This window comes from Letharia columbiana (assembly GCF_014066305.1).
Source record: "Letharia columbiana isolate WasteWater2 chromosome Unknown Sc0000013_s0, whole genome shotgun sequence".
In the NCBI taxonomy this organism is placed as follows: domain Eukaryota; kingdom Fungi; phylum Ascomycota; class Lecanoromycetes; order Lecanorales; family Parmeliaceae; genus Letharia; species Letharia columbiana.
The window spans coordinates 106,208-126,331 of NW_023501052.1; the positions used below are offsets into that span (position 1 = coordinate 106,208).

The following is a 20,124-nucleotide window of genomic DNA, read 5'->3' on the forward strand; positions in this document are numbered from 1 at the left end:
TCAAAGGAATATATCATGCACATGCTAAAACAGAAGGATCTCTTTATTTTCAGGCATTGCATCGGCATATATTTTGGACAGACTCTCGGGGTTCTTTATGGGAAATTCTAGGTTATTTTTTCACGTTTGCCCTGGAGTCTACAGCTGTTTTTCTCTGACTTCAACGCTACCGATATGGAGCCCACACTGGGCCCGGACAGCCAGGAAGCGTTGTTCTCGAAGTTATATGGAGAACACGAACCAGTGGCGATAATTGGTATGGCGTGTCGACTTCCTGCTGGAGCGACCAATGTAGAGAACCTGTGGAACTCGCTTGCAAGTGGCCAAAGTGGTTGGACTCTTCATCCAGAAAATCGACACACGCCCAACTTCCACTATCACCCTAATCCCGACAAGAGAGGATGCTACAATACCAAGGGAGGACACTATGTAGAGGAAAACATTGCTCGATTCGACGCGCAATTCTTCAGTTTGACACCAGCCGAGGCAACGGTGAGTTTTCATGGCTTTATGGTCCGCTTTCGAGGGTATAGTGTCAGCTGACCAAGCACTTGCAACAGGTAATGGATCCTCAACAGCGTCATTTGCTGGAAGTCAGCTATGAAGCGCTCGAAAATGCCGGCATCACACTGTCCAGTGTCGCAGGCACTAACATGGGGGTATTCATCGGCAGTTCCTATTCTGAATATCGCACTCACATGTGGAAAGACCTCGACAATCTTCCAATGTTTGAGGTGACCGGCAATGCGGAATCGCTTTTGAGCAATCGGATCTCCTACGGATTTGATCTTCGGGGTCCGAGTATGACTATTGATACAGCTTGTTCCTCGAGCCTTGTTGCCTTGAATGCCGCATTCAAGAGTCTGCAGGCCGGGGAGTCATCCGCGGCCATTGTTGGCGGTTCGCACCTGAATGTTCTGGCAGAATCGTCGGTGTCGTTATCGACTACAAGGTAGAGCGCTTATCAAGTACGAAAGCCAAAGCTAACATGAAAAGGCTACTCTCTTCTGATGGAAGATGCTATGCTTTTGATGATCGGGCTATCAGTGGATATGGACGTGGCGAGGGTACGGGGTGCATCATCCTCAAGCCTTTGAAAGCTGCATTAAAGGCCGGTGACTCAATACGAGCAATCGTTCGAAACATAGGAACGAATCAAGACGGCAGAACAGCTGGTATCACATTGCCCAACAACAAAGCGCAGACGGCGCTCATTCGAGAGGTGTACAGCTCAGCAGGTTTAGATCCCCTGGAGACAGACTTTATTGAAGCCCATGGGACCGGCACCGCCGCCGGTGATCCTATCGAAGCCGCGGCACTTTCGGAAGTTTTCGGACGTGCATCCGAGTCGCGCAAAGTTCTTATTGGTTCACTGAAGTCGAACATTGGTCACTTGGAAGGGGCTAGTGGGATCTGCTCGGTAATCAAGGCTGCTCTGATGCTGGAACGCAAGTTTCTGCTGCCCAATTGCGATCTGCAGACGCCAAATCGCAAGATACCTTTCGAGAAAAGCAACATGAAGGTAAGCAAACTCCCTGAGAATTCCATTCATTGAACGCAGGGGATATTAGCGTATCGCGTTCATAGGTCAATGGGTGGTTGGGATAGGTTCACTGATAGTTTTTGCAGGTCTCTGACAAGTACGTACCATGGGATAGTTCAAGTATGCGGCGGGTATCTGTGAACAATTTTGGCTTCGGAGGTGCGAACGCGGTAGGCATGAACCGATCTGAGAGGCGGAAACCGCATTGACTTTTGATGAAATAGCACGCTGTATTGGAAGAATCCTCCTTCCCGGGCAAGACAAAATCTTACGTTGCTACCCCGCTAGACACTCGGAATAGATCTAATGATCGGGATCCCTCCACCAAATCGAGTACGAAACAGCACCTTTACGTCTTCTCTGCCAATGACCGAGAATCGCTTGAGCGTCAGATCTCTCTGGTCGCGGAGTACGCGAAAGAACGCCCGGTCACCATGTACCCGGAGCTTATGAGGTCCTTAGCTTTCACACTCGGCCAGAGAAGATCAATCCTTGCGTGGAAGTTCGCCGTCCTGGCTTCAAATCCTGACCAATTGGTTTACGACCTAAAAGATACAGCACTCGCTCCCGTCAGGTCAGGAGAGCATCCCAATATTGGGTTCATCTTCACTGGTCAAGGCTCGCAATGGCCTACGATGGGGAAATCCCTGTACCATACATATCCTGCTTACGCGCTCACAGTGCGCGAGGCTGATCGAATTTTGACTGAACTCGGAGCTTCATGGTCCCTCATTGACGAGTTGGAGAAGCCTCAAGAAACCTCAATTATCAACAGCGCTCACATCAGCCAGCCTGCATGTACGGCCCTGCAGATCGCCTTGGTGGATTTGCTTTCGTCTTGGGCTGTTGTTCCCCATAGTGTCACTGGGCACTCTAGCGGAGAGATTGCTGCAGCATATGCTGCAGGTATACTTCGCCTCGAAGCATGTATGGCGATCGCTTACTACAGGGGACTTGTCGCGAGAACGCTGACGGAGGACTTCAAGGATATCTCCGGAGGCATGTTGGCTGTCGGAGCCAGTGAAAAGGATACTCAGGCTCTGATAGATGATAGCGCGCACGGTCAAGCGATCATCGCCTGCGTCAACAGCCCCAATAGTATGACAGTGTCTGGTGACGCCGACCAGATATCACAGACAGGAAGATTGGCTGATACGCGATCGATCTGGAACAGAAGACTGAGAGTCGACGTCGCATATCACTCTCATCACATGAGATACGTTGCCGACAAGTACAAATCACTTCTAGGAAAGGTGGAACCCAGTTCTCAAACCACGGTCGAATTCCATTCATCACTGAAGGGAGCTCGAGTTGCGCCATCAACGCTGACAGCTACTTATTGGGTGGAAAACCTCACTTCGCCGGTGCTTTTCTCACAGGCAACTCGAAGCATGTGTGGGATAAGCGGGGACTTGACTGAAAGGAATGTCGATATCCTCGTGGAGATCGGCCCTCACTCGGCATTGCAAGGTCCCGTGCGCCAGATCTTGCAATCAGTCGAGGGCAGCTTCCGTAAAATCCAATACATGCCCTCTCTTATTCGTAACGAAGACAGTGTCTCAGGTATGCTGCTATTGTCGGCCCGTCTTTTCACGAGTGGGTGTCGGATGCAGCTGGGAAATATCAACTTTCCCAAAGGGGAGTTACCGAATATCTTGACAGATCTACCCCCTTACCAGTGGAACCATGGGAAAGAGTACTGGCACGTGAGCAGAACCAGCCAAGAAATGCAGACATATTCTTCGCAACGGCATGACCTCTTGGGGAACCGTGTGCCAGATTGCAGTGTTTTAGAGCCGCAATGGAGAAACGTAATCATGGCAGATGACGTTCCCTGGCTCCGTGACCACAAGGTCCAAGGCCTTACTGTCTTTCCTCTTGCAGCATATCTCTGCATGGCGATGGAAGCTTGCCGGCAAAAAGCAAGCTGGAAGGGGATCAAGTTCAATTCTATTGGGTTTCGGGAGGTCTCCGTCCATCAAGCTCTAGCCATTCCAGACTCGACGTCCGTTGAGCTCAGGTTGTCTCTGACGCCGTTCCATGAAGGCCCTCGGTCATCATCAGATCGTTGGAGCCAATTCAGAGTGTTTTCCTGGAGTTTGGAGAGAGGCTGGTTGGAGCACTGCCGTGGCCTTGTAGAGCCTAGAAGTGCGGACGCGACGAATCCAATCGAGAACGAAGTGGCAATACGAAGCCGTCTCCAGAGCTACGCAGAAGACCTTTCGCGAGGAACAAGCCTCTGCACCCGCCCAGTCGAGGCTAAAGGGGTTTATCAGGCGGTAGCCGACGCAGGCTTCGATTATGGGCCCATGTTTCGGCAGATGGAGCAGGTAATGAGCGGGCCATCGTGTGCGATGCACAACGCCATCGTCCCGGACACTCCTGCTTGCATGCCGGTCAACTACGAGTCAGACTACATAATACACCCAATAACCCTGGACGTTATCTTCCACGGAGCTGCAGCGTTGTTGGTAAAAAGCGGTCTATTCTCCAAGGCGCCTTACATGCCCGTTGCAATTCGAGAGATGACAGTGTCACTTGAGTTGTCAAAGCAGCCTGGAGCGGTGTTCGAAGTTTATACGCGGACCCAAGAGCCTGACACATTCTCTAGGAGACAGATATTCGATATGGATGTCAAGGACGTGCGGAATCCATCGTATGGATGCGGGGTTTCGATCAGAGGTTTCACCGAAGTTCCTGTGCAGCAGTCCCAGACCAACCAAGATGTCGGAAGAGCTCGATGTCTGCGAACGCAATGGGAACCTTGCATGACTTACCTGCCGCAATCACAGGGCAGTAAAGGTCTCCCCGTGAGCGCGCTTGGGTCAATTGATGGTAACGACTACCAGCAATGCTATGGGTTTGCGGCGAAGCTCGTTGGAAAGTTGGCCCATCAGAACCCGGGACTTCGGATTCTAGAGATTTCCGCAGGCACCACCAGTGCGACAGTCCCAATACTAGAATTACTGGGAGGTGCTGCTGAGGAACCCGCCAGGTTTGTGCAGTACGACTTCACAGATACGTCTCCGGACACCCTGGAGACTGTAAGGGCAAAGCTGGCTCCTTGGGGGAAGCTTGTCAACTGCAAAACGTTAGACATTGAGCTTCTACCACAAGACCAAGGTTTTGAATCCCAGTCTTACGATGCTGTTGTTGTTACTGCATCCAACCATCTTCTCGATACGGCCTTTACGCAAAAAGCAATAACACACATCCGGTCCCTGCTTCAACCTGGAGGCAAATTAATCATTGTCGAGGACACGAACCTCGAGAAATCTCTAAGGTCGTCCCCGAGCTGGTCGCTCGACGGCCAACAAAGCACTGATAGCCATCTTATGAACGGTAGTAATCATCTTCTGAATGGTAACAGTCATCGTGTGAATGGTAACAATCATCATGTGAATGGTATGCGCAGACCTTTTCCCTCCCTCACATGGTGAGGTCGTGGCTAATTGACAATCGCAAAACAGGCAACACACCCCAGAAAGACTGCACCACGACCAGTCAAGCCCGAACAAAAGCTCTTTTCGAAGCAAACGGGTTCTCTGAGCTTGATTTTATTCCGCAACACTACTCCGAGGATGCACAACATGCTGTCAGTGTCGCATTCGCTACCGCCGCTCCGATAGGCACTACGCCTGATGAGACTGTAGTTGATTTAATCGTCGTCGCACAAGGGCTCCCCGAAGGGGCTTCTAAAGCTGACTTTGAGAACGTTCTGAACGTCTGGGGTCCAAGGACTGTGGTATGGGTGCAATTTGCTGAACTGGCGGTTACAAACCTCAGTGGAAAGCATTGTATTGTCATTGACGACCCAAGATGCCCGCACTTGACCACTATGACTGCTGACTCTTTTAGAGGATTGAAGGCCTTGTCTCAAGCGGCTGGGGTCCTTTGGATTACAGGCGGCGTGACGTCTCCGGATGCCGGAACTGTGAGAGGATTGACGAGGACCCTCCGCTCAGAATCACAGATCACCAACCTCGTGACCCTGGCAATCGACGACTGGGGGTTCCCGTCCAGCAATATTGTTGACCTCGTTGGTCAAATCTTTGAGCGCTCATTCTTCTGCTCCTTCGCGCAGACTGAGTACGACACCGAACTTGCTGTGAGAGATGGTGTTGTTTACATTCCTCGACTCGTTCATGACAATGCCCTGGACCAACACCTGAACCGAGAGACTCATAAAGGCTTCAGGGACCTTCAGCCTTTTGTACAAGAAGGGCGACCACTGAAACTGACCGTTGCCAGTCCTGGATTTCTCGATACTCTATGCTTTGTGGAAGACAAGCAGGCAACGAAACCTCTGCTCGACGACGAGATCGAGATCGACGTCAAATCTGCGGGCTTGAACTTCAAAGATGTCATTCTGGCTCTCGGACAACTGGCCGGCAATCATCTCGGACAAGAATGCTCTGGCGTGGTCACTAGAGTCGGACTCGACGTTCGTGCAATCAGACGAGGTGATCGAGTCTGTGCCGTATCAGGAAGTACTATTGCCAATCTCGCCCGATGTAAAGCCGATTGTGCCGTGTTGCTACCTGATTCTATATCGTATCCGCAAGGGGCTTCGATTCCAATCATCTATTGTACCGCCCAGTACTGCCTCGCCCACGTGGCTCGTCTTCGCCCCGATGAGACTGTTCTAATCCATGCAGCCGCGGGCGGTGTCGGTCAAGCCGCCATAATGCTAGCTCAAGCGACAAAGGCTCGAGTCCTTGCGACTGTTGGGAGCCCAGAGAAGAAAGAATTCTTGATGCAAAAATACAATGTCCCTGAGGAATGCATTTTCTACAGTCGCAACACTTCCTTTGCGAAAGGAGTCATGGAGGCTACGTGCGGTAGGGGTGTCGATGTCGCCCTGAACTCTCTTGCCGGGGAGCAATTAAGCGCTACGTGGGAGTGTATGGCTCCGTTCGGAAGATTCGTTGAAATTGGCAAGCGAGACATCACCGGCAATACGAACTTGGAGATGGCCCGATTCGAACAGAACGTCAGCTTCACAGCTGTGGATTTGACGGCATTGGTCCAGTACAAGCCTAGAGTGCTGCAAGAAGTCTTCAAAGAGGTCATGGACTTGTTCCGTCAAGACATCGTCGCGCCTGTCAGTCCAATTCACGAGTTTGCCGTGTCGGAGGCCGAGACGGCCTTTCGGTCGTTGCAAAGCGGCAAGCTGATGGGAAAATTGGTCATAGTGCCCAAGGCAAATGACACAGTGATGGTAAGTCGATACATTGAGAGCAGATATCAGGCCTTCTGATACCATGTGACTTTTTGCGCCCCAGTGGTTTTACCCAGATCGCTGAGTAAAAGTCAAAGCTGACAAACATTCTAGGCAACCCGGTCTTTACTCGAACCAGATATACTTCGCGCTGATGTCTCGTATTTGATCACTGGCGGCACCGGCGGAATAGGACGTGCCATATGCCGGTGGATGGCGCAACGTGGAGCGAAGAACATCATCCTAGCTTCTCGAAGCGGCAAGACTCAAACCGTGGCACAGAATTTGGTGGACGAACTAAGCTCGATCGGCATCAAAGTCGAAATTCGCAAGTGTGATGCCAGTATCGAGGCCGACATGCGTCTTCTCATCTCAGAATGCGCAAAGATAATGCCACCCATTGGGGGTGTTATCCATGGCGCATATGTCAACAAGGTCTGTTTTCACGAAGGCTTTTGGAACATTAGGTCAAGATACTGATCGGATTAATATAGGATGTCCTTTTCGAACAAGCAGTATTCAGCGACTGGACGGACGTGATCCGGCCGAAAGTCGACGGCGCCAGGAACCTCCACGAAACGCTGCTCGACCACAAACTCGACTTCTTCATCATGCTCTCCTCCATCAGTGGCGTTATTGGTAACCGCGGCCAAGCAGCTTACGCGGCCGCCAACAGTTTCCTCGACGAGTTCGCCCACTACAGGGTGTCCAAAGGCCTTCCAGCTACATCCATCGATCTGGGCGTGGTCAAAGAAATCGGCTTCGTGGCCGAGAGGCCCGAGCTCCAAGCCGGCCTCGAATCTCTCAGCGGCGACGCCACCCTCAACGAGGCGGACGTCCTTGCATTGATCAAGTTGGCCGTGACCGGTCAGATCGACAAACATGCCGATCACCAATGCACGATCGGCCTCGACTTTGACAACTACAACCCGAAGCACGCCGCGTTCTTCTGGGCCACCGACGCCCGCTTCTCGCACCTTCGCCGCGCGGCCGGTACCGCCGGGGGATCGGACGGCGAGGGATCCGGCATGACGCCGAGGAAGGCTTTGAAGCAGGCCCGCAGCCTGGAAGACGCCACGCGCGCCGCCTCGGACGGCCTGATCGGCAAGCTCTCCGGCGTGCTCATCATCCCCGCCGACGAGATCAGCACCCAGAAGCCCGTCGTCGCCTTGGGGCTTGACTCGCTGATCGCGATCGAGGTGAGGAGCTGGATCACCCGGGAGATGGAGGCGACGATGAGCACGTTGGAGTTGATGACTAGCTCGAGCATCAAGGGGCTGGCGGAGATGATCGTGGCGCGGTCGAAGCTGTGTGAGGGGTTGAGGAAGGAGGGGGCGGATGACGCTGGGTCGGGGTGAGGCTTAGATTGTGACTACCTTCCTTACGGGGGTGTGTAACCGTGTTTTTTTTGCAAACCTATGTATTAATCTTCCCTTTCCTAATAACACAATACATCGACTCTGATACCCATGCTTTCCGCAACTCGGCCAGGGCTTCGACGACGGTCACGCCAGGTTCCTCAGCCCAGTTTGGCTCGTAGCTGTCGCGCTGTACGGCACGAGCCTCTCCGTCGTAACGATCTATGTTGGTTCGGTCAACGTACCAACCTCCTCGCGCGCACACGCATCCAGACGATCTGTCAACGGTGGTGATTGAGAGGTGCGTGATCGGCGTTATCAAGGCTGGTCTCATGCGTAAAGAGAAGGGGAAGGAATGGGACACTTACATGTACGAAGTGTGAAGCACCTCGGACTATCTTTTGGAGTTTTAGACGTCACGCAATGCACTCGTAACCTTCCAATCGGCCCAATCGATATGCTCCACTCGAGTCATCTGTCCCCGTCATCTTCCCAACTAACTCCCTCCCTCACGGCCGCAACAATCACACCAGCCCGGCAAATCGGCCCGCCCGCGCCGTACGCCACCGTCCCATCTGTCCCCTCGACACCATTCAGTCTTCACACTCCATCGTCCACATTCGTAAAATTCACTCAACCTACTTACCTGCCGCCAGCGAAACAGCGGCCCCGGCCCCAAGGGCCGCGGGAGCTTTCTCGAACCTCGCTTCCGTGTGGGAAGATGCGGCTTTGAGCTTCTTAAATCGTAGCGTGCGAGGGTGTGTGTTGGGGTGGAAGGAGTGGTGGGGAAGGTGCGCGTATGTGTAGATCCTTGTTGGGTCTTTTGTGAGGTGGAGGAGGTTATTCCTGCTCCTGCTGAGAGAGGGGGGGGGGGGACTGGTGATTGTGATGGTCTGAATAAAGGACAGGGAACGTTGATGTTATTATAGACCTATATGGGGGGGGGCGAAAACACCCCGGTCAGGTTCTTTATGCTGGCCCAACATGATCTATACCATTATACCACGTTCCAGAGTATCAATCTTCCATGAAGCGATTGCTGACTCGGCCCGACGGGCGTTCACATAGCGTTGTATATGCTCTCCATATCTTCATCCCTTCCGGCGGGTTTCCCGGCTAGCTCGTCCTCTGTCCTTGGGTCTGCTTTCGGTCTCACCGAAACGTGCGTTGTCCCATCCTTACCCACCTGCATCTCATACCACGACCGATCCGGCGATGGAATATGCTCTCCTGACGAATACTTCTTGGACGATGCTGTAAATATGTGACTTATACGCATAATGATAGGGATGCTGCCAGATGCGGAGGGTTTGTTTGTGTCTGACCCGCGCTTGGGGAGTGAGACCCGAAGTCTCTTGGTTATCGGTTTCAGGATCGGCAAGCAGGCACTTATGATACCCAGGAGCGTCTCGAGAGAGGTCAGGAGCGCGATGAGAGCGTATTTCTCTTGCGAAGATGGGTTGCTCGGATTGTCATTGGTGGCGGTTACCTGGATGCGGTAGACGGTCACAGCACAGATTCTGCATCGCAAAGGTATCAGCAAGTAAGTTACATGTCTCTGCGAAACAAGCAGTAGCAACCACGGGAGCCGGGAGCCCTACAGGATGCCCATCCCGAACATGCCGGTCAGCGCCGCTTTCCTGCTCACGGCCATTTGCAAATTCCAAAGTATAGGCATAGGCAATACCACGACAATGACGTCTTGTAGGAAGTTAACAATCGCGATGAAGAGACCGAGCTTTGTTTCGTCTCCGCATGAGGCTCCCTTGATAGCGAAATCCCACCTGTACCTTATAGGTCGACAGATTAAGCAGTCCGCAAGAATCGTGGCCGTCAGGAAGGTCATGTTGAGAAGTAATGCCCCATAGCAAGCGATGCGAAAGGGGCGGGTTGGGAAGACATGAATGTATAGGAAAATTATCGAAGCACGAATGATTGTGACAGCGACCACCCAGATAATCGGCGATAAGAATATGAGCTGGGCACGCTGCTTTTAGACTGACTCTCCTTGGAGGCAAGTATTTCATACCTGAAGAGCCAGTGTTCTGTCTGCAGATTGAGTGGAACTCTTCCATTGAGGAGGAAAGCAACAGCCTAGCAAATGTAAGCAAGGATACTTGCTCAAGACATATTTCATAGTGGCAAAGGAGAGTCACCGTAGGCATTGACGCCAGTCTCACCAAAAGCAAAGATCTGCGACAGTCAAACGGTGGAATGGACTTGGCTTTCGTTGCCGGCTGCTCACCAGACCCAGAACTATCAAATAATCATTGAGTGCGAGAGCTTGCTTCTGTATACGTCGAGCCCAAAACCTGAGTGCGACTGCAACGGTTGCAAGAAATGTGAACACCAAAAGAGTGACGACGTGAGCGACTTCGTAAGAAGTCGGCACGACTGGGTAACCGACACCCACGCCGTTCTGATGCCTCGACATTGTTGGCCGCCAGTCAGCGCCTTTTGACGGCAGCACGTATGCTGTCCGATAGCTGCTTGGACGTTCGGAACGTCAAAGCCGTAATGAGCAGTAGAGTCGAGCAGAGAAGATAGAGAAACAAGGACCGCGGAAGAAGAGGCCTCAGCAGGCTGGGCTTTTATCATGCATGGACCAAAGAGAAGCAGCTGGTGCTATACTAAGTAACATCCAGCCCCAAAAGACATGCAATGCAGGCCTTGCCAAAAACCTCGCTTTCCCTGCCTATCGAATTTCACTATGGTGGTGGTTGTTCGCGTTCCGAGCACGCAAAGACCAATGGGTGGTGTGCATTTTAAGCGTAGTTTCCGTGTAGAGGGTACTTGCAATGACGGTCTAAAACATTTGATTGGAACGATGGGCAAGTAGGTAGTGGCGCAGCAGGAACGAGTGCTTGGTCCTTTGAGAGGGGCACACAATCGAGAAATGTTTCGCGATTCGAGTCTCGATATTATTCCAGGCCGCTCCGCCGCATTGCGCAAGGGTTTCCTCATCAGGATAAGTGGCCCAGTCTTCGGGGGGGGTTCTTTTTTCTTCTTTTTTTCGGCAGGCAATGGGTAGCGGAAATCTTACATGCATCGGAAAGCAGTTTCGACTTATCAGGGATTTCGACCAATGGTGTGTGAAGTAATTGATGGACCACCACTTTTCATATGTAGTACTCTGTAGGATCTACCTTACCCCTAAGTCTCTCCGCATGGTGAAACCTGTGAAGAGGTGGGGCTTGGGATTCTCGAATGTCAGAAGGCCGCGTGCATCAACTGTAGCTTATCATTATTGTTAGAACTGTGTTGGGTGAGATTCTGAATGGCGAAGGTGGTCAGACTTCTGCCGCACCCTTTTGCCATTGATGTCCGTGCCACCTCCATACCCTCTCTGCATGCTGGCCGAGGTGAATGGTTGGAATAAAGAGGTAGAAAACATCTTGAAAGAGAGGGAGGCACGCAGTCACGGTCCAAGAGGTAGTGGGAATCAATCTAGGTCTTCAATCTTCATCCTTTTCTAGCTTTTCCCCGTTCGGGAACTTACGGTCACTGCCGCTCTCAGTCTGGGGTACCTTATTTCTTGGGTGAGACAGGACTGCAAAGCTTCTTACCCGCTTGCTCGCTGAACAATCCAAGAACTTCTTTCTCAACCTGTCTCTGCTTCATTCCACCCTTGCCATCCGAAGTATTAGCCTCTGACTTGTACCTTTACTAATACCTCGCTCGGCGAGACTGGTCGACTCGTAATCAAAGGTGAATTCGAATATCTCAAAGCCATCCGCACCATCGCTCCAGGATGTGCATCAGGATCATTTGCTTGGGGGAAATTCAAGGACGAGCCGGAACCTTATCTCTTGCTCGTACTAGGGCTGGGCATTCGATTCACAGGAGCAATGCGCCGAATGAGAATCCATCTTTCATGCCACGACCTATGATGGAAAAGATTCCGGTCACGAATTGCTGGGAAGCATCATTGACGCCGTTCGTTAACACCTTGGGATGCTGTATCGTCGTAGCACTTGCCACGTTTTTCACGTAGTAGATTGCCTAGTTGGAGAATAATAGTAATAATAGTAATAATAGTAATAATAGTAATAATAGTAATAATAGTAATAATAGTAATAATAGTAATAATAGTTAATAATAGTAATAATAGTAATAATAGTAATAATAGTAATAATAGTAATAATAGTAATAATAGTAATAATAGTAATAATAGTAATAATAGTAATAATATAGAGGTCTATATTAAAAGTTCTATATATGCGCTAGTGCAGCCCTAATCCTACTTTCGGAAAGCGGCCTTATAGAGAAAAAGTTTAGAAATATCTTCTCACAGCGTATAGATAAGATTTTAGATACTTCTTTTAGCTTAATAGAGGTATTAAGCCTCGAAACCTAACTAGAATTAGATGCGATTTCGAAGAACTCCAGACGTATTATCTAGATAGCCCTTTAGGTGAGGCGTTATTCGAAGTCTAAGCGTAAGAGTCTTAACGGTATAAGACTTTCGATATAGACCTCTATAGTAATAATAGTAATAATAGTAATAATAGTAATAATAGTAATAATAGTAATAATAGTAATAATAGTAATAATAGTAATAATAGTAATAATAGTAATAATAGTAATAATAGTAATAATAGTAATAATAGTAATAATAGTAATAATAGTAATAATAGTAATAATAGTAATAATAGTAATAATAGTAATAATAGTAATAATAGTAATAATAGTAATAATAGTAAATAGTATTAAATAAATAAATAAATTTTATAGTATTCGACTAAATGTTAATCGTTACGAATACGCTGCGTAACGGGGTAGGGTTCGGGGCGGGGTTTGACCCCTCGAAGCAAACCCCGCCTCGCCCCCGTTGCGCAGCGTAGAACTCACGAATTAATGCACTCACTGGTGATTGGCTTAAACTTCTTAGTCAGCAACTTATTCAAATCCTTTGTGTTTGCACGAATAATATCTTGTCTCACCGCCACAACTTGGAAGAAAGTAGGAATATAGTCAACATACTATCACGCCGCTGAAGTATGAGTTCCTGGGACAAGGTTGCCGTTTACGCCGAACTACCATTCAAGCAACTATTCGAGGAAAGCAGATATCGTAGCAATGACTGGTCATACCACTCTGAGGTTCCTCCACCGACCCGTCCCAAGGCCGAACGCAGGCCCATTCGCACAAACTCCCCTCTTTGCGACGTATGCAGAAGCGCGTTGGAATACTTTGCGTACGTTGTGGGAGCATGTAAAGCGTGGCGGACTTCCGCCAAAGATCTCGAACTCTCTGAAGTTGTCTCCCATCATCGTGAGCTGTACTCACTGTTCGATGAGGCGTTTTCCTACTCTTGTCATCTTTGCATATTTCTTGCCTCGTATATGAGAGGCCCGGAGGGTGAAGCTGGAATGTGGAGACATGTTGCGCGGGACACCAAGGTCGAAATGTCTTTTCATGTCGACTTCACAAGGCATGAGACTCTGAAATACTGTCGTCTTCACTTCTCAACGACCAATCCAAAGCGGGACAGAAACGAAGATAACTACTGGAATTTCCTCAGATTGCAAATTTGGCCCACCGAGGACTTTGCCCACCTTTCTGACGCAGCCTCAGATTTAGATGTTTCTCAAGCCAGGTCACATAGCTCAAGCAGCAACGTCAGCGATTATGGTCAGATAATAGACATCGTGGAAGACGCTTTGCCCCGGTCTCTGATTTCGGGAGGCACAGACAGCGGTAGTGATGAGTCCGCGCCATCCACAGAACGTCACGGAGGTCCGCTGAGTCGAAGTAGCTCAGCTGATATCCCTGAAAATAATGGTCGATATCGTCCCCGTCCATGTTCACGCGATAGTGACAGCGATGAAGATATTTCGGCCATTCCAGAAGAAGATAGTACAGGATCTATTTCATCCCAAAGACTGGCAAAAGAATGGCTTGATCGCTGTCAGAAGAATGAAGATGGACAACATGTGGATTGCGATTCGTCAGAGGGCACATGGCTTCCAACTCGGCTCCTAGATGTTAGACATGCATCAAAGACCTCAGTATTGCGGCTGGAATCATCAAGGGAGGTTTCCGATGCTTTCCCCAAGGAAAAGAGGTATATTACACTGAGTCATTGTTGGGGGAAGTGGGGCTCAAAAGAGATGCCCGTCCTGACATCTGCGAACGAGCGGGATAGACATGAGATAGGCATCAGTATCGAGAAAATACCGCAGACATTCCGAGATGCTATCACAGTCGCCCAATGGTTTCAAGGTAACCTCCCAATACCCAAGCAGTCTTCAAACTCATTCATGCTTTCATGTAGTTCGATGGCTTTGGATAGACTCTCTGTGTATCATCCAGGACAGCGATGCCGATTGGCGACGCGAGGCTTCGCTGATGGATCGAGTCTATAAGCAAGGGTACTTCAACATTTCCGCAGACTGGAATGCTGATGCTCGGGATGGACTCTTCAACCCCCGCTCCCCGATGAGGGTTCAGCCTCTAACAATAGAATTGCCAGAGATAAGACAGACTATCCAATTGACCGTTGATGAGCGTGATATGTTTGACTGGGTCAACACTGCCCCCTTATCCCAGAGAGCTTGGGTGTTCCAAGAAAGACATCTCGCACGACGGATTTTTCACTTTACCGAGCGGGAGATGTTTTGGGAGTGCTGCTCCAAAGCACCATACTTTGCAAGTGAAACATTCCCAAATGGCGCACCACGCTTCTATAACAAGCGTAACATGCTGTTGAAGGATTCCACGATCACACCACTGCGACCGGCAATCGAAATACATGAACTTTGGGGTGACCTTTGCGAAATGTACTCGGAAAAGAAGCTAAGCAACCCGACTGATAAGTTGGTAGCTATTTCAGGACTAGCAAAGGAGTTCCAAAAGCTCCTACCTGATGACATCTACTTTTCAGGCATGTGGTGGTCTACTTTCCCTCTGTGTCTTGGCTGGAAATCCCGAGGTCGTCCTATTCAGGAAGAGCTCTTAGAGGCCCCTTCATGGTCCTGGGCCTCGATTGACGGCGAGGTCAAACTAAATACAAGGGTTTTTCCAGAGAGCTCAAGTTCTCCACCATCAAACTTGGAACGACATCAATATTATCGTGGAGTCATCAACATACAAAATGGTCCCCTCTCTGGGGAACTACTCGATGGTAAACAGACCAACGAGCTCGTCATCTCCGGCTTCCTCAGAAGGATAACGCTTGTCATCTCTGGCACCCTCAAGATGCTGAAATATTGGAACAAAAACAAGTTGATACCCATGATGTATGACAAAAAAACGAACCTATTCTTACACGACGGCAACCAGCAATACGAGCACGAGGCTGCTGACGTTGAAAGCGATCTCGACACGGGAGAAATTTGTGAGACCATAGACGGTTACATCTTATTCATTGGCGCTTATCATGGAGAGAAGCGGGCAGAAATCGACGGCTTACTACTAGAAAAGCGAAGCACTGAGCCCAACACGTTCCGACGAAAGGGAACCATCTCCGTCTCGGGATATGCTGCGATTGCTTTGAGATACAAGGTCAAACCGGGTGTCTCGAACCAGCAAGAAGTATGGAAATCTTTCAAGGACGCTCTGGGACTACAATCTGATGAGCAGGGATGGGATCACGGACTCGCTGACGAGATGGACGGCCAATCTGAACACAACAACCCAAGTGTGAGGAAGCGCAGGGGTAAAGGGCCGCTTTATGACCATTGCTGGGAGTTTGACGATAGTCAGCTTGAGCGATTGACGCCGCAGACAGTCAAGCTCGTTTGAGCAGCAGAGACAGTCATCTCGGTGTGCCGATGTCCGTTGTTTTGTAGGAAGGTATCCATTTCAAGGATGCATTTCCCTCGAAGTACGGTAACCATCTCAAGGAAGACGACACCCAATGACCAAATGTCTGATGAGCGGTGAAATTCGCTTGAAGTAGCAACTTCCGGACTCTGATATCGCGGTGTTCGGTGATCCCCAACATTGCTCCGGGTCATACTTTGACCTGTCTTCGACCAATCAAAAGCTGTCCCAAAGTCTGTCAAGATGAGATGACCATCCTTAATCAATATGTTCTCCGGTTTGATGTCTTTGTGCAGTGTTTGGATGGATGAATCATGCAGGAACAGAATCGTGTGAGCCAGACAACCAAAATACGTCCGGAACCTGCTCTGCTCTACCGTGGAAGTCAACGGTCCTTTATTCATGTACTGTTTTAGGTTACCATCGGCCACAGGCTCCAAGAGCATGACTAGATACTTCTTGTCGGTATATGTCCCCCTCACTTTAATGAGATGATCATTCTCAGCAACTTTGGAGAGAACTTTGATTTCATTTTCATATGTCTTCTGCGCTTGTCTGTCGTGACCAAAAAGCTTCGCACGATTGATGCGTTTTCGAGCGTACACTTTTCCGGTCGCTTTGCTGACCACTTTGTCCACGACTGAGGAACTGTTGCCGTGGTTAGTGCCGTCCACAAAATAGGGAAAATATCGAACCCAGCAGAGGAAATCGGAAAGCATTGCCCAGATCACTCTGTGCAAGAAGCATGAAAATCTGGAAGGTGCAACCCAAAAGTAGGACAGTCTTGGAAAGGTTCTCTCACCCTTGGCTACCAACACCTAACCTCGGCCGGCTGCTTTCGAAAAGCACATCTCCATTCGGAATCCAAACGTGCTTGCCTTGTTCCAAAGACAGTACGTCGCTGATTACTAAATCTTGCCATTTCAAGAAGTCATTGGCTTCAAAGAAATTGAGAGTTTCCGGCAGTGAGTTTCGACCCTTGTATGGTAGAGAGGTATCATTGAGACCTTGATTGATGAACGCTTCCATAGCATCAAGGCGTTTGATTTGGTTCAGAATGAACCAGGTTCTTGGCCGATTGGTCCATTCTCTCTTCTGCACTTCCGCCTCTAATCTCGTTGAGATCTCGTTGAAAACTGACTGCGGTAGGGGTTTGACGGAAGCGTCTGTAGCCTCGTTCGGCTGATACGTATAATCAAAATTTGCGGGTCTTGATGGCGCTTCGCCCGCTCGATAGGAGGAGGCGTGTGCAGAATCCATGAGACGATGGGAAAAGTTTTGAAAGAGCTGCAGAGGATGACCAATTCATGAAGAGGTGGGTAGCGAGAAAAAATGCAACTGTCAGCCTAGCGCACCCGCGTATTCCTTCTGAGCCGGGATGTGCGAGCATAGCGGGCTGCATACTAGTGCAATGTGAGTGGACGACAGCCGCCTGATTAACATGCGAAAGAGGGGCGGAGAACCCCCACAGCCTCATGATACTTAACAAGGCGGAGTAAAACTCGAGGTCTGCTTTTGAGCATTAAATTTACCCAATATAATTTTACAATTATACCCATCTTACATTTTCAACCCTACCAAAAATGGTATAATTATAAGTTATCTTTGTTATTTATAAGTTATTATTTTTGGGTTAAAATATAAGTATTATTAACATATTGCGTGCCTTATGGCCCTCGCGTCCTCCTCGGGGCCCTATTTAGATAATAGATTTGCTATAGGGATACCTAATTAAGTTTTTCTGTTGATATATTTATATTATAATTATTAGGTATTTTAGAGTTTTAGTTATTTATTCTAATTATTTATAACTTGGTTACGCTAAGGATTAAATAGAGATATTTATACTTCGCTATACCTCTCGCGAAAATAATTTTATATTACCCGCCCTATTATTATAATATCCCTATAAATAATATTTTAAATCTCCTTATGTTATTATTATTTTTTTTTTTGCTTTTGACGACTTCGACTGCCCCATGCCGATACAGTGGTATGACTACCTCCAGTCGGTTTGATGATGGTTTGCAAAGCTAATAAACAGCCTACGAAGATACTCGAGTAGGACAGAAATACGCGAATCCTAAACAAGATCTTAGTGGCGCTAGGACACCGGGACTCATATGGCCGGCATTGGAGAAGCTGCTTCTATCGCCAGCTTCATATCCTTGAGCTTCCAATTGTTCGATGGGTGCATCAAAGGATTTGTGCTACTTTCTACTGCTCAGGAGCTTGGAAGTAGAGGCGATGTGCTTGCATGTCAGCTAGAATGGGAGCACTACTGCCTCCACAAATGGGCGAGAACCGTGGGTTTATTTAAAGATCCACCGGAATTGAATGTCTCCAATCCCATGCTCGTTCACAAAACCCTTGCGAATCTTGAACAGCTCCTGACCAACGCAGCGGAACTCAAGGAGAACTATGGGCTTGATATCACCGTCACAGAGGAAGAGATCAGAGAGTTACAAACCCCGAACCGTCGCTTTGGATTTTTCTTAAAGAAGACAAAACCCCAATTCATCAATGACACCGCGAAAGTGTACGCAAGACGGAACAATGCTTGGAAAAAGGTCAAGTGGGGCGCGATCGACTCGGACAGACTCAGAGTACTCCTGAAGGACATCCGCTACTTCAACGAACAGCTTCTAAGTGTGCTGCACCCATTAGACCAGGAATCAAATTATAATGATGGAAATACAGTGCTGCGATCGATTGTGGCTCAGAGCCCAGACAGAGCATTGTTGGATGCCATGAGCGGACCCCTGGACATGGTTGATGGGGCTGTTGCTGCGGCTGCCAGACTAAGACACAAAGGACTCCTACTGGAGTTGATTGGATTGCCGAGCTGTGGGCCATCTGGTACTTCTCAGCGTGCTAGATCGACAACGATGATGTCCACCACACATCATAGAAGCTCGCTGCTGAAAGGGGCTAAGGACTTGCAGCATAGCTCCGATCTGCTTCTGCTCTGTCAGGGCCACGTCTCCGCGACGGTGTCTCGAGAAGTTGCACAATATGATGGGAATACCGTCATCGTCGAATGGAAGGATGTGGCAAGTGCTGTCGAGTCCAAACTGAAATATCGCATCAAGAAAGTCGCAGCGTTTCTAACAGAAATGACAAACCCCGCCTTCCACTCTTTGACGTGTTTTGGCTTCCTCAAAGCACCCAAGTCAGGCCGGTACGCCTATTTGTTTAGTCCTCCAAAAGCTTTGGGTACCGCCTTTTCCATGTGGTCGTTAAAGGAACTCCTGTACCTAGCCTCTCAACGTCCGAGCCTCAACAACCGCTTAGGCATTGCCATTGTGTTGGCGGAAACGGTCCTTCAGCTCCACACAGCCGGCTGGCTGCACAAAGGCATACGAGCAGACAATATCCTGATCTTTAAATCTGGCACGGAGCAATGGAGCAGTAAGGACGACCTGTCATCAGCTTATCTTGGCGGCTACGAGTACGCAAGAGCAGACAATCCACTCGAAACTACGGAGGCCCCCTCGTCACAGCCGCATTCGGAGTTGTATCGGCATCCTAGATCGCTGGGCCACGGGAGGGCTTCCTTTAACAAGAAATTCGACTTGTACAGCCTTGGCTGCGTCCTGCTTGAATTGGCTTTCTGGTTGCCTTTGCCGACAATCTTGCTGCAACAATTAAGAAGTCAATCGGATGAGAAAGACGCTACCTCACCTGCGGCGTCTTCTTTAGCCATACTGGCGCCTAAGGATGCCACGGAGTATTACTCAATGGTCAAAGAGAAACAGAGACTGTTGGAAGAGCGAGGAAGCTGCAGCATTAGGGCTGATCTTGAATTCCAAATGGGTAAGGTTTACAGCAAGCTCGTGATGGATTGCTTAAATGCAGAGCCCAATCCCAGCAACTCAGGAGATGAGGAGTACGACGATTCACTCGATGTTCAGGAGACCATTGTATCCACGCTTCGAAAGCTATTAGAGGTTGTGTAATGTCATTTTCCAATTTCCAGCTACCGGTGGGTGTGTGCGCAAAACTGCATTGCATTCTCGGGGACCACGTTTCAATTCCATTATTGGGGGCTATGTCTTAACACCTTCTACCTCGCAGCTTTTCAAATCAAGCATAGATACAGAATTTGTGGGTGTTGACCTTGGAATAGCAATTGTGAATGGGAATGTACGATTGTGTGGAGTAAGGGTTCCTTAGGCGGGTTACAGCTCAGCAGGGGTGAAAAAAGTTCGGCAGGGGTGAGCTTCAGCATATGC

At 49.2% G+C, this 20,124-nt stretch overlaps 5 protein-coding genes across 5 annotated transcripts; 3 read left to right on the forward strand and 2 right to left on the reverse strand.

The window, feature by feature from the left end:
• Window positions 1-174: 174 nt before the first annotated feature.
• Window positions 175-8,122, forward strand: HO173_004965 (uncharacterized protein; the record flags this gene model as incomplete). The annotated part of the gene is made up of 8 exons (XM_037306883.1): window positions 175-492; window positions 561-952; window positions 997-1,522; window positions 1,630-1,713; window positions 1,768-4,948; window positions 5,014-6,764; window positions 6,879-7,199; window positions 7,259-8,122. The coding sequence occupies 8 exons, from the start codon at window positions 175-177 to the stop codon at window positions 8,120-8,122; spliced, it is 7,437 nt and encodes a 2,478-aa protein (XP_037166007.1).
• Window positions 8,123-8,593: 471 nt separating this feature from the next.
• On the reverse strand, window positions 8,594-9,968 carry HO173_004966 (uncharacterized protein; the record flags this gene model as incomplete). The annotated part of the gene is made up of 4 exons (XM_037306884.1): window positions 8,594-8,697; window positions 8,769-8,932; window positions 9,187-9,642; window positions 9,724-9,968. The coding sequence occupies 4 exons, from the start codon at window positions 9,966-9,968 to the stop codon at window positions 8,594-8,596; spliced, it is 969 nt and encodes a 322-aa protein (XP_037166008.1).
• A 3,154-nt stretch (window positions 9,969-13,122) lies between these two features.
• HO173_004967 (uncharacterized protein) lies at window positions 13,123-15,868 on the forward strand (the record flags this gene model as incomplete). Its single annotated transcript, XM_037306885.1, has 2 exons — window positions 13,123-14,347; window positions 14,400-15,868. 2 exons carry the CDS (start codon window positions 13,123-13,125, stop codon window positions 15,866-15,868), a joined length of 2,694 nt encoding a protein of 897 aa, XP_037166009.1.
• Window positions 15,869-15,964: 96 nt separating this feature from the next.
• Window positions 15,965-17,149, reverse strand: HO173_004968 (uncharacterized protein; the record flags this gene model as incomplete). The annotated part of the gene is made up of 3 exons (XM_037306886.1): window positions 15,965-16,095; window positions 16,143-16,537; window positions 16,692-17,149. 3 exons carry the CDS (start codon window positions 17,147-17,149, stop codon window positions 15,965-15,967), a joined length of 984 nt encoding a protein of 327 aa, XP_037166010.1.
• Window positions 17,150-18,012: 863 nt separating this feature from the next.
• Window positions 18,013-19,848, forward strand: HO173_004969 (uncharacterized protein; the record flags this gene model as incomplete). Its single annotated transcript, XM_037306887.1, has 1 exon — window positions 18,013-19,848. The coding sequence occupies one exon, from the start codon at window positions 18,013-18,015 to the stop codon at window positions 19,846-19,848; it is 1,836 nt and encodes a 611-aa protein (XP_037166011.1).
• Window positions 19,849-20,124: the final 276 nt, after the last annotated feature.